The sequence below is a fragment of the Hirundo rustica genome, chromosome 11, assembly GCF_015227805.2.
Source record: "Hirundo rustica isolate bHirRus1 chromosome 11, bHirRus1.pri.v3, whole genome shotgun sequence".
In the NCBI taxonomy this organism is placed as follows: domain Eukaryota; kingdom Metazoa; phylum Chordata; class Aves; order Passeriformes; family Hirundinidae; genus Hirundo; species Hirundo rustica.
The window spans coordinates 18,621,767-18,635,582 of record NC_053460.1 but is presented as its reverse complement, the minus strand read 5'-3'; the positions used below and the strand labels follow the sequence as shown (position 1 = coordinate 18,635,582).

At 44.0% G+C, this 13,816-nt stretch overlaps 1 protein-coding gene across 3 annotated transcripts in view; it reads left to right on the top strand.

Annotated features, from left to right (window-relative positions):
* The window catches only part of CDH11 (cadherin 11), an 89,989-nt gene extending 76,489 nt beyond the window's left edge, over positions 1–13,500 (top strand). For all 3 annotated transcript variants that reach the window (XM_040075098.2, XM_040075099.2, XM_040075101.2), the window contains 2 exons: positions 4,336–4,587; positions 12,192–13,500. In XM_040075098.2, coding sequence (XP_039931032.1) covers positions 4,336–4,587; positions 12,192–12,688 — 749 coding nt within the window. In that variant the 3' untranslated portion in view covers positions 12,689–13,500. The remainder of the gene's footprint in view (positions 1–4,335; positions 4,588–12,191) is intronic.
* Positions 13,501–13,816: the final 316 nt, after the last annotated feature.

Sequence of the window (13,816 nt, the reverse complement as noted above, 5' to 3'; positions counted from 1 at the left end):
TGAATCTTCCCATATAATTTTCTTCTTGGAAAAATGAATAGTCTGAGGAAATTCATCCATTTCCAGCCTTTCTTTCCCTCATTTTGTTCAATTCTCGGTGCAATGATGTTAATTTACGCATTTCTTGTGGGATTTTTAAAGTAAATTATACTAGAGCAGAATAAAAAAGTTAAAATTTTCTGTACTCTCATATAGAAAAAAAAATCATTAGGGAGAGTGTGTTGCCATTTGCAAGTCAAATAATATCCATGGTCATTGAAACTTGTTTTTTTTTGAGTTGTAAGTCTGAGTATTCTATAAGCCATGCCACAGCTTTCAGAGGGAATTGCTACTTTCAGAGAAAAATGGCTTTATTAACTGTGGAGAACAGTTAATGAAAACTCCAGTGTTTTGGCCTATTACAGAACTTTAAAGTGAATACAGTCCCATAATTATCATTTAATATAGTTTCTTTTTTATCAGCTCCTGAAAGTAATCACATATTGCAGTAATCCAAAAAAGCATAATCACGTTCTACATCCTACTAATACCCTACTGTGTTACCAAGTCTTCAGCTGAGCCCATCTCCCATAGAAAACAAGAGATAATGGCTTAGCCCATGCTGGGATAAAACACAGAATTACTTTTGCACTGTTTCCTTGTATTATAGCTCATAAACAGCACTGTCTGCCCGGGCTCTGCTCAATTCTGCTCCCACTGAAGTCAGGTCTTCCAAAGAGCAGTAGAGGCTAGTGGCACTTAACAGCAGAGAGGCAGATTTTGAGTAAATGGATTACCTTCTTTTAACCCTGCTAGGTCCTGTGCTGAGATGCCCTTTCCTTGGACTTCCTCAGCCTGAAATTGCTGGAAGGGCTGCAGTCCCAAATTCACAAGATAGACCTTTACAGAGCCTGAAATTAAACTTATGAGCCCCTGAAAATCAGTGACTAAATTCTGCTTTTTAAACTCAGACATGTGCTTCACACTTTTTCAACAAGAAAATTTTGAAATACATAAGCTATCAAGTCATAGGATTTTGCCATGGATTATCCACAGCAATTGTCACTCCTGGTAAAGTGAGGATTTTAGACAGCTGGACCCCTGAAATAGTTCGATTTTCTGGCTGAATCAGTGCTCACACCTAATATAGGTGATAAAGCTGACTGCAGTCAGCTCCTGTAATCTAGAATCCTCCTTACACAATCTCTGTGTTAATAAACCCCCCAAAACTATATTTGCCTGTGCACACAGGAAATATTGGAAACACCAATAAAATCAACAGGGAAAATAGTCAAAGGTCAGGGAGATCAGTATAAGGATCACCAAGAAATAATACAATTTTAGCTTCTACTTGTAAAGATTTCATGGAGAGCACAGGGAATCTTCATTTGCAACACCTTTGGATACTGGGTGGCCAAGGCAATAATAGCTGGAAAAAATGTGAAATTTTGGGAATGGCCTTGAGATTACTGTTCTTTTTCTTCTTGTGTTAACCCTCATTGTGTTCATTAGGACTGACAGTCAAGTAGTTCCCATATGTTTTAAGTAATAGTTTTAAGCTGGTATTGATATTTAACTTTGGTTGGCTTAAAAATGCCATTTTACCAGGATTATAGTTCTACTCCTGGGCCTTGAAAATAATAAAAAGGCAAGGATGAGGATATTAGCTAGGATTATATGTTATCTTCTACCTAGGTAAGAAGGGGGTCTTTTTCCTCTTATGGATATTATATTTCTTCTAAATGTGTGAAGTGAACATTAACAGTAAAAGGAAAAGATTAAAAAATGACCTTTTTGGTTTGATGTATTATAGTCATTTTTAAACTTTAGCCAGGCATGTTGATTGGATTTTTCATTTAAAAAAATAAAAAAATTATGTTAAACTAAAAATCACTTCCCATTGAAACAGATAAATCAGCCATTGGATCAAAATCAGCTTTGTTTAGTGCAAGTGACTGCAGTGGACCAGACCAGTCTGTATAACAGCTGACTAACTTGCCATCCTTTTCTTATTTCTAATTAGGAATACCATTTCAACTGACAAAAGGCAAGAGAAATAAAATCTATGATGAAAAAATTGCATAGCCAAAGACTAAATATACTAATATATAGTATTGTATACTAATATATAGTATTGTCATTCCTTACACAGTGCATTGGCAGCCTCGAGGCAGCTGTAGCTCAGGCCCCTGTTAATGTTCATATTTTTTTGCCACAAGAATAATCTGCCCTGTTGTGATTTTTCATTTAATGGAACAGATCTTGGTTTTCCCACTGAGGAAATGAATTATTAAGTGCATTTTAGAGGACTCTGTGGAATAGTTTAATTCTGGATCAATATATTATTTCAAGTTAGCTGATAGGTTAATAGATATTAGATATTGTATTCCTATTTGTACTAAATTGTTATAAGCCCATTAATTTAAAGTCCTAAAATAAGGCTCCTGTCACATACACATTGATATCACCAAGGTCGTGTAAAAAGTTGTGCCTCAAAGTTTAGATGGTTCACGTAAACATTCAGAAGATTAGAAGCACCCTGAGAGAGACAAAGGACACCTCCAAGAGCCACAAGTAATAAACAATCAGATCTTTATCAGCGTCTCTGTCCTTAGCAAATGTGATGTGCAAAGGAGAAGTTAACAAGTTGTTTTCTACCCAGTTATTGTTTCTGTGATTCAACACGAAAAAGCAACGGTTGTGTCACGCCCAGGTGACCACTCAGGGGTGTGGGCTGGCAGGACAGGGGTAGATATGCGGTATGGACTCATTTGGCGTGTAACAAACAGCTCCTACCTAAAATATTCATCCTTTCTGGTGAAGTTCCTGGGAGAGTCAAGCAGTGCAAACACCCTTCTCATCCCATAGATTCACCAAATTTGGGGGCAGTTTCAGATCTTGTCCTACATCAGGGGCACTACCTGTGAAGGGTGGTTAATGCAAGGCAAAAACGCTTCTCTTTGGGCATATTTTATTCACAGACTTCCATGGAGATCGCAGCAATTAGATCATTAGGAGAGGTTTTATGGTTTGCATTATTAAATTCTGGGATTTATGCTGACTCTTCAACAGGAAAATGATTAATCTGCAGAAGCCTGAGGCAGCAGTAAAGTGCACACCTTCAGAGGTGAACAGCCCTCCCTCAGCAGATAAAAGAACCGTTCTTTTTTCCCCTTTTCTGTTATGTAGTGAGAAATAAAGAACATGGCAAGCCAGGAAAGGTCGTGTGAAATAAATCTTCAATATAAACTGGCTTTTGAAGGTCTGAAAACCATGGATATGATTGCTTCACTTTATTTATTTTGGGATACTTACAACTGTAATAAACTTTGGTTCAGGCTGAGCTGAGAGAGAGAGAGGAGAGGCAAAACAAGGGAGCCCTGCCGGTGTTCTCCTAGGAGGGGGAGGCACAGGCTGCCTCAGCCCAGTGAGGGGACAGTGGCATCTCACACCATCCCCTTCCCAAGGCTTTAGCCGGTGGAAGTGTGCACGACCATCCGAAATGTCCTGTGCTGAGATAGCAGCTCATTTTCTGTCCCCTCCACCATGGCAGGTCAACTCTCATGAGAACAATGGGAACAGAGTTACAGAAATACTGCCAGGAGTTGGACTCATGGATCCCTGTGGGTCTCTTCCAACTCAGGGTATTTTTGATTCTGTGATTTAACTCTTCCTCGCATCAACATAATTCAAAATGTGCCCAGACATACTGTGCATGTATGATCAAGCTCTCTGAATTCTGGCTTTGGAAGTTTGGATGAAAACCAGATTCTGATAAAACACCCAGTTACACTCAGCATTTCTTACTGAAACAAGAAGGCTCAAATTTGCTCACACACAGGAAATATTGGCTTTTGTTTTGGTGGGACTCTTATTGTCAGAACCCATTTGGGGACAGATCTCTGTCTACCATGCTTTTAGATGTGACTTCAAGAACACACAAGGGAGATATGGGTTTTACCCTTCCACTGAAAACTTTAACTCTGGAGAGACACTAGAACCAGCTCAGGCAGCAAATAAGAAGGTCCAGCCATTTGGGTAGTTAAAAAAATATTATGACTTTTTCAGAAAGTTACAGGTACTAAAAGGTGCTATCAGACATATCAGAGATTATCTGTGTTGCTTGTGTTAATTAAAGAATTAAAACTGAGTGTGGTGCTGTATGAATTAAATAAAGTCCTGTAATTGCTCTTGGGTCATTAGAAAGGCGACACTTTCTACTGGTCTATTGTAGAAATAATGCTAAAGCCCCTGAAAATTGAGAGCCATTGCAGTGAGATAATTCACTTTTCACTAGTGGCTAAGAGGACAATTCTGTGGAAGAATTAACAATGATTATCTCTCCTCTTCACCCAGATAACACAGCGAGTGTGCTGGTCAGACGGGAAGGGTTCAGTCGCCAGAAGCAGGATTTGTACCTCCTTCCCATTGTGATCAGCGACGGCGGCATGCCCCCGCTTAGCAGCACCAACACGCTGACCATCCGCGTCTGCGGCTGCGACAGCAGCGGCTCCCTGCTGTCCTGCAATGCCGAGGCCTACGTCCTCAATGCAGGGCTCAGCACAGGCGCTCTCATCGCCATCCTGGCCTGCATCGTCATTCTGTTAGGTAAAAAATGTTCTTGCCTTACTTAATGAATCTTAATTATTCAGCTTTATTTTTATAAGGAGTACTGATCTGCCTGGCTGTGAGAGGCTTTGGGGTGAGCTCAGTGTGGCCTTGCAGGGCCTGAAGGAGCTGCAGGAAAGATGGGGAGAGACAATTGGCAAAGGAGGGACAGGGCACAGAGAACGTCTCCCACTGCCAGAGGGCAGGGATGGATGAGATATTGGGAAGGAATTGTTCTGTAGGATGGTGAGCAGGCCCTGGCACAGGGTGCCCAGAGCAGCTGTGGCTGCCCCTGGGTCCCTGGCAGTGTCAGAGAGCAGGTTGAACCCTGGGGTTTGGAGCAGCCTGGGACAGTGGAAGTTGTCCCTGCCCATGGCAGGTCTGTAATGAGGTGAGCTTTATGATCTCTTCTGTTGTCTTAGGTTGCAATATAAAATGTGCCCAAAGTATGTATTCTATCACCATCTACATGAGATGTTGAAACTAGGTTGGGCAGTGTTTCCCTTGCCCCCTCCCTCCAGACTATCTGCTGTTAATGGCCCATCAATGCCCTGCTGCATGACTCATGGATAACTCCCTCCAGGAGCCATCTCTGTTTAATGGGCAATCAAGGACCCATTGCAAGACTGATAAAATGATATCAGCCCATTGTGAGATGCTCCACCCAGGGGGAGGAGCCAAGCATTCCCACCTGGATATAACCTGGCCTTTGGGACAGCACAGGCAGCCTTACCCACTGGATTCCCAGAGGACAAGAGCTACCAGACCTTTCTGAGGGAACGCTGCTTCAACAAGACCACTTCATCTTGATTGCCACCACCACAGTCTGACTCTGTCAGTGATCTTTTGCACTATTGCATTTGTTTTGTTTTATTTTATTTTACCATTTTTTTTTCCTCTCCTATTAAATTGTTTTTTTGTGACTTTGAGTCTCTTGCTAGTTTTGCCTTCAAGCCAGCACATATATTTTGGCGCCCAACGTGGGGCAGGAGGTACTGAGAAAAGTCAGAATTACAATTTTGTAGTGAGGAAAAAAAACCAAAAAACCACAGCTGTTCGCTATGATGCTCAACATGCTTTCATATATCTTATACCTAGCTCTCTACCTTTTCCCACACATGGGGCAGTATTTTCCAGTCTTAATGCTCATGTGTAGACCAGGGTATGGTACCAGAATTGCTGTATTGGTCTATTATGTTTATTGTATGATAACCTCTGAGGCAATGAGCATCATTCGGAATATATACTCTGTTTTGTGTTCTTGTCCTGGTCCAGAATGCTACATCTGGGCTCTCAACAATTGCACACAGCCCCTGTGGGGAGGGGTAAAGAATGATTTTTTCCAGTCTTTTAGGCCTGGCACAGCAGTTTTTGAAAGTATTGAGTTCTCTCTAGGTGCCAAGGACAGCATAATATTGTTAGTTCTGCTTTGTCTTCTCTGCATGGCCTGCACCATGCTTAGAAATCAAACACTACATGGGGTGGTGCAGCGTCTCCTTGAGGAAGAGGGAAAAAGAAACAAATGCAAAACAACGGCATCGGTGTCTACACAAACTGTCGTAGAGGAAACAGGAACCGCATCTACGCAGACTGTCACAGAGGAGAAAGGAACCAAAACCAAAGCAACAGTGTCAGTGTCTACACAAGCTGTCACAGAGGAGAAAGAAACCAAAGGTGCCATCAGCATCTCCACACAAACTGTCACCGAAGCAGAACAACCTAAACCAGTAGCAGTTGCCCCGGTTCAGAAGAAGAAATCAAAGAGCAAATCAGTCCTCATAGTGACTGATGAGGATGTGGCAGGACCTTCGCACCCAGCAGAAGAGACAGAGCCAGAGATCATCACCCACTCTCTATCCCTGGGTGAACTGCGTGACCTGCGGAGGGAATTCACCCGCCAGACAAACGAGTCCATCCTGACCTGGCTGCTCCGCATCTGGGACGCTGCAGCCAATGACACCATTCTGGATGGAAGTGAGGCCAGGCAACTGGGATCGCTGTCTCAGGATGTGGTCATAGACCAGGGGATCAGGAGAACCCAACAAACTCTCAGCCTCTGGCGGCGACTGCTAACAAGTGTGAGAGACAGATACCTTTGTAAAGAAGACCTCCAGGTGCACCAAGGAAAATGGAGCACAATGGAACAAGGTATCCGATGCCTGAGGGAACTGGCTGTGCTGGAGATCATTTTCTCAGAAGACGAGAGATTTCCTAAAAGCCCAGATGATGTCCAGTGCACATCGCAGATGTGGTTGAGATTCGCACGGCTTGGACCAGAGATGTACTCCCGTTACCTGGCAACGCTGCAATGGAGGGAAGGCGAGGACAAGGTGGGCGTCTTGGTCAATAAACTAAGAATTTACGAGGACACTGTCACTGCCCCATTTCGTACCCATGTCTCATCCGTGGAAACAAGGCTGGCTGAGCAAGTCCGGAGTTTGATTGAAGAGGGCCATCAGAAACTGAAAAAGGAACTTAAGGAAGAAATCTACCATATCTCGCCAGAACCAAGAAGAGTCTCTGCCATTAGGAGCAGGTATCCGCCAGCCAGGGAGAGAGGATACGCTCCACGGGGTAACCTCTGGTCTTTTCTTCGGGAGCATGGAGAAGACATGAGGAAGTGGGATGGAAAACCCACCTCCTCCTTAGCAGCCCGGGTACGTGAACTGAAGAGAGAGACACCTACCACAAAGAGCTCATCTAGAGCCAACACTGCTCCAGTCTCTCAGGCACAGAACTCCAGACAGTATAGGAAGAATGATATGACTGATCCTCTTGAAGGGACCTCAGGAACATATTTATAGGAAGAGAGCAACGTGTACCATGACCAGGAATAGGGGGGCCCTGCCTCTAGCCAGGTAGAGGAAAGGGACAATCGGATCTATTAGACCGTGTGGATCCGATGGCCTGGCACATCTGACCCACAAAAATATACGGCTTTGGTTGACACTGGTGCCCAATGTACCCTGATGCCATCAAGGTATGTAGGAACAGAATCCATTTCTATTTCTGGAGTGACAGGAGGGTCCCAGCAGCTGACTGTATTGGAGGCCGAAGTGAGTTTAACCGGGAATGGGTGGCAAAAACACCCCATCGTGACTGGCCCAGAGGCCCCATGCATCCTCGGCATAGATTACCTCAGAAATGGATACTTCAAAGATCCAAAAGGATATCGCTGGGCTTTTGGGATAGCTGCTGTAGAGACAGAAGACATCAGACAACTGAATACCTTGCCTGGTCTCTCAGATGACTCCTCTGCTGTGGGACTACTGAGAGTTGAAGAACAACAGGTACCATTCGTCACAGCAACAGTACACCGACGGCAATACCACACCAACAGAGACTCTGTGATTCCTATCCATGAGATGATTCGTAAACTGGAGAGCCAAGGGGTGGTCAGCAAGGCTCATTCACCTTTCAACAGCCCTATATGGCCAGTGCGTAAGTCCAGTGGAGAATGGAGACTGACTGTAGATTACCGTGCTCTGAATGAAGTCACCCCACCACTAAGTGCTGCTGTGCCAGACATGTTGGAGCTTCAGTACGAGCTAGAGTCCAAGGCAGCAAAGTGGTATGCGACCATTGATATTGCCAATGCCTTCTTCTCCATTCCTTTGGCAGCAGAGTGCAGGGCCCAGTTTGCCTTCACCTGGAAGGGCGTACAGTACACCTGGAACCGACTGCCCCAGGGGTGGAAACACAGCCCCACCATCTGCCATAGACTGATCCAGACTGCACTGGAAAAGGGTGAGGCTCCTGAACATCTACAGTACATTGATGACATCATTGTATGGGGGAACACAGCAGGGGAAGTCTTTGAGAAAGGAGAGGAGATCATCCAGATTCTGCTGAAAGCTGGTTTTGCCATCAAGCGAAGTAAGGTTAAGGGAGCGGCTCAAGAAATCCAGTTTCTGGGAGTCAAGTGGCAAGATGGACGTCAACAGATCCCCACAGAAGTAATCAACAAGATCACTGCAATGTCTCCACCTACCAACAAGAAGGAGACACACGCTTTCCTAGGTGCCATAGGCTTTTGGAGAACGCACATTCCCGCGTACAGGCAGACTGTGAGCCCTCTCTACCTGGTCACCCGCAAGAAGAACGATTTCCACTGGGGTCCTGAGCAGCAACAAGCCTTTGCCCAGATCAAGCAGGAGATCGCTCATGCGGTAGCCCTTGGCCCAGTCAGGATGGGACCAGAGGTGAAGAATGTGTTTTACTCTGCAGCCGGGAACAAAGGTTTGTCCTGGAGTCTTTGGCAGAAGGTGCCTGGGGAGGCTTGGGGCCAACCACTGGGATTCTGGAACTGAAGGTACAGAGGATCCGAAGCCAACTACACTCCAACAGAGAAGAAAATCTTAGCCGCCTATGAAGGAGTTCAATCTGCCTCGGAAGTAATTGGCACTGAAATGCTGCTTTTGGCACCTCGACTACCAGTGCTGGGGTGGATGTTTAAAGGAAAGGTTCCTTCCATGCATCACACCACTGACACCACATGGAGCAAATGGATTGCCCTCATCACACAGCGCGCCCATACTGGAAACCCGAATCGCCCTGGGATTCGGGAAATTATAACAAACTGGCCTGAAGGTGAGACTTTTGGATTACCTGAAGAAGAAGAAGAAGAGGAACAAGTGACACGTACCAAGGAAGCCCCACCGTATAACGAGCTACCGGAGACTGAAAGACAATATGCCCTCTTCACTGACGGTTCCTGCCAAATTGTAGGCGCTAACTGGAAATGGAAAGCTGCAGTCTGGAGCCCCACACAAGTTGCACAAGCTACTGAGGGACAAGGTGGATCAAGTCAGGTTGCAGAACTTAAAGCCATCCAGCTGGCTTTGGATATTGCCGAACGAGAGAAGTGGCCAAGACTCTATCTCTACACCGACTCGTGGATGGTAGCTAATGCTCTGTGGGGATGGCTGAATCGCTGGAAAAAGGCCAACTGGCAGCACAGAGGGAAACCCATCTGGGCTGCTGAGATTTGGCAGGACATCACTGCCTGAGTAGAGAAGCTGACCGTGAAGGTTCCACACGTGGACGCACATGTGTCCAGGGGTTGGGCTAATGAAGAGCATCACAACAACAAGCAGGTGGACAAAGCTGCCAAAGTGAAAGTATCACAGGTGGATCTAGACTGGCAGTACAAGGGAGAAGTATTCCTAGCCCGTTGGGCCCATGATGCATCTGGTCATCAGGGGAGAGATGCAGCATACCGATGGGCCCGTGACCGAGGGGTGGACCTTACTATGGACAACATCTCACAGGTCATCCACAACTGTGAGACCTGCGCTGCAATCAAACAGGCCAAGCGGGTAAAGCCTCTGTGGTACGGTGGACGATGGTTGAAGTACAGGTATGGGGAAGCCTGGCAGATTGACTACATCACCCTTCCCCAAACCCGCCAAGGCAAGCATTATGTGCTGACCAGTGGAAGCCACCACTGGATGGTTGGAAACCTACCCTGTGCCTCATGCTACTGCTCGGAATAGTATCTTAGGCCTTGAAAAGCAGGTCCTGTGGAGACATGGCACCCCTGAGAGAATCGAGTCAGACAATGGGACCCATTTCAAGAACGGCCTTATAAACACCTGGGCTAGAGAACATGGCATTGAATGGATGTATCACATCCCTTATCATGCACCAGCTGCCGGGAAAGTTGAACGGTGCAATGGGTTACTTAAGACTACCCTGAAGGTGCTTGGTGGGGGGACTTTCAAAAACTGGGAAGTGAACTTGGCGAAGGCAACCTGGATGGTCAACACTCGAGGATCAATCAATCGAGCTGGTCCTGCCCAGTCTGAACCCTTGCACACCGTGGATGGAGATAAAGTCCCTGTGGTACGCATGAAAGGCATTTTAGAAAAAACTGTTTGGACTAATCCCACCTCAGGCAAAGGCAGACCCATCCGTGGGATTGTTTTTTCTCAAGGACCTGGTTCCATTTGGTGGGTAATGCAGAAAGATGGGGAAACCCATTGTGTACCACAGGGAGACCTAATTTGAAGTGAGAACTGGGTGTAAGGTTTCTTTCTGTATATGTGTATGTATAAGCATGTGTATATTTATCTATCTAGCTGTAAGAATGTATTAATTTGGGTATAATGTAGATGGTCATAGAATAAGGGGTGGATTATGTCCTAGGTTACAGTGTAAGATGTGCCCAAAGTATGTATTCTATCACCATCTACATGAGATGTTGAAACTAGGTTGGGCAGTGTTTCCCTTGCCCCCTCCCTCCAGACTATCTTCTGTTAATGGCCCATCAATGCCCTGCTGCATGACTCATAGATAACTCCCTCCAGGAGCCATCTCTGTTTAATGGGCAATCAAGGACCCATTGCAAGACTGATAAAATGGTATCAGCCCATTGTGAGATACTCCACCCAGGGGGAGGAGCCAAGCATTCCCACCTGGATATAACCTGGCCTTTGGGACAGCACAGGCCCACCTGGATATAACCTGGCCTTTGGGACAGCACAGGCAGCCTTACCCACTGGATTCCCAGAGGACAAGAGCTACCAGACTTTTCTGAGGGAACACTGCTTCAACAAGACCACTTCATCTGGACTGCTACCACCACAGTGTCAGGTTGTATTCCGACTCTGTCAGTGATCTTTTGTACTATTGCATTTGTTTTGTTTTATTTTATTTTATTTTATTTTATTTTACTCTACTTTACTTTTTTTCGTCTCCTATTAAATTGTTTTTTCTGACTTAGAGTCTCTCACTGGTTTTGCCTTCAAGTCAACACATCCATCCTAAAACATTCTGGGCTTCTGTGATATCTTCAGTAGCAAACACCTATGAATTTGTGCTTGGAGAATGTCCTTCTGTGACCTAATGCCAGTTAATCAGGGGCACTGCTTAATGGTCATAACATACAGTTCTAAGTTTTGTGATCTTCCGTGGATGACATGTTCCTTATTGAGGTCAGCCAGGATTAATGGCCTCTGCCAGCTACTTCCCTCAAACCCATCTTGTGTTGAAGATAGAGTGGCTTAGAAGACCTGCTTTTAAGAAAGTGCTGCAAAGTGTTTCCTGATGATTTGACAAAAACCCCAAAAAAACAGTATTTTCTAATTTCCCTGTAGTATTTTATGGTGTTTCTTTTCTTATATACTTTATTTTATAGAAATTTGAAGTGAGAACACAAAAACAAATTCGTCTTTGGAGATGTTGCTTAAAAAAATCCTCATTTTAATGGAAATGACACTTGGAGTTAGAGATAAGCTTTGGACATACAGGAGAGGATAAAAATTCATTGTTGTTTTGTTGCAGATATTCATGTGCTTGGGCAGCTCAAAGGCAGTGTGACAGTGTTCTGCTGCACTGGGGGCCCTACAAATACTTCCCTTGAATTAGTGTTGCAGTAATGAGCAATTAGTAAGAGCAGTGGCATGCATCCCAGACAGACAGCCTCAGATCAATGTGTTCAGTTCTGTGTACAAACATCACTGCTTTTACCTACCCAGGAGCACTAAAAATGCAGAAGTTTGCAACAATCCAGCAGAAAAGCTGAGGGCTTGGGGATGCAATAGTTACTTACAAAGGAGCTGCTGTTCAACAGTGCAGTCTAACCCATGTTTTGTTTTCCCCAGTTATTGTGGTGCTGTTTGTAACCCTGAAGAGGCAGAAGAAAGAGCCCCTGATCGTGTTTGAGGAAGAAGACGTGAGGGAAAACATCATCACATACGATGATGAGGGTGGAGGCGAGGAAGATACAGAGGCATTTGACATCGCCACACTGCAGAACCCCGATGGCATCAATGGCTTTATCCCCCGCAAGGACATCAAGCCCGAGTACCAGTACCTGCCCAGGCCGGGGCTGCGGCCCACACCCAACAGTGTGGATGTAGATGATTTCATCAACACCAGGATACAGGAGGCTGACAATGACCCCACTGCCCCTCCCTATGACTCCATCCAGATCTATGGCTACGAGGGCAGGGGCTCCGTGGCTGGGTCCCTCAGCTCCTTGGAGTCAGCGACAACAGATTCTGACTTGGACTACGACTATCTACAAAACTGGGGACCTCGATTTAAGAAACTTGCAGACTTGTATGGCTCCAAAGACACTTTCGATGATGATTCTTAACAATAAAGTTTAAGATTTGGCCTTAAGAACTGTGTCTGAAGTTCTGAAGAATCCAGAGGAAATGTAAGCAGGTATTTTTTTAAAATCAAGAAAAATCTCATTTAAACATTTAAGTTTGACGGAGAGGATTCCTTTGATAAAAAAGGACGTGAAAGTGGTAAATACTGTGAAGTACCTTTTCTTACAAAAGGAAATCTGGAAGTTGGCTGCCAGCTTCACTAAAGGAAAAAAACCCACTTAAGAAATGCAAAATATTTAAATGAAGAAAATGCTAAAAGCGAACCTATGAATAAGGAAAATCTTTTATGTGTCATGAACATCTAAATCTTTTATGTCAAAGAAGCTTCCACAAATTAGAAAAGATAACAGTTCTGAGCTGTAATTTCGCCTTAAACTATGGACACTCTATATGGTAGTGCATTTTTAAACTTGAAATATATAATATTCAGCCAGCTTAAACCCATATGATGTATGTACAGTACAATGTACAATTATTATGTCTCTTGAGCATCAAACTTGTTACTGCTGATTCTTGTAAATCTTTTTGCTTATTCTTTCATCTTGAACTAATACGTGCCAGATATAAAAACTCTGTCTTGTTGAGGTGGGAGGCACCCTATTTCTATGTCATTTTTAATGTATCTATTTGTACAATTTTAAAATTCTTATTTTAGTATACATACAAATATCAGTATTCTGACATGTAAGAAATGTTACAGCATCACACTTATATTTTATGAACATTGTACTGTTGCTTTAATATGTGCTTCAATATAAGAAGCAGACTTTGAAATAAACTGATTCTTTTTAAATTCTTGTTCTGGTTATTAAGCATATAAGGAAAAACACAGTGTTTCTAATGTTCCATTTATAGGTCTGACTAATTTACTACAATTGTGACCTTTTAATAGCCTTATTTATTATGTGTTTGTAGTTGGTTTGTTGCCTTGTTAAGTGATTATTTAAAAATCAAGTACATTTTACAAATGTTTTTTAGATTAAGACAAATGTAATGTCTGGTGAACATTTTGTACCCCCTCTATCTACAGCTTGTGGCTGTTCCCAGAACACAGTAAGAATCATCATATAGTCCTACTGTGTTTCCTGGATTAAATTAAGTGTAGTACT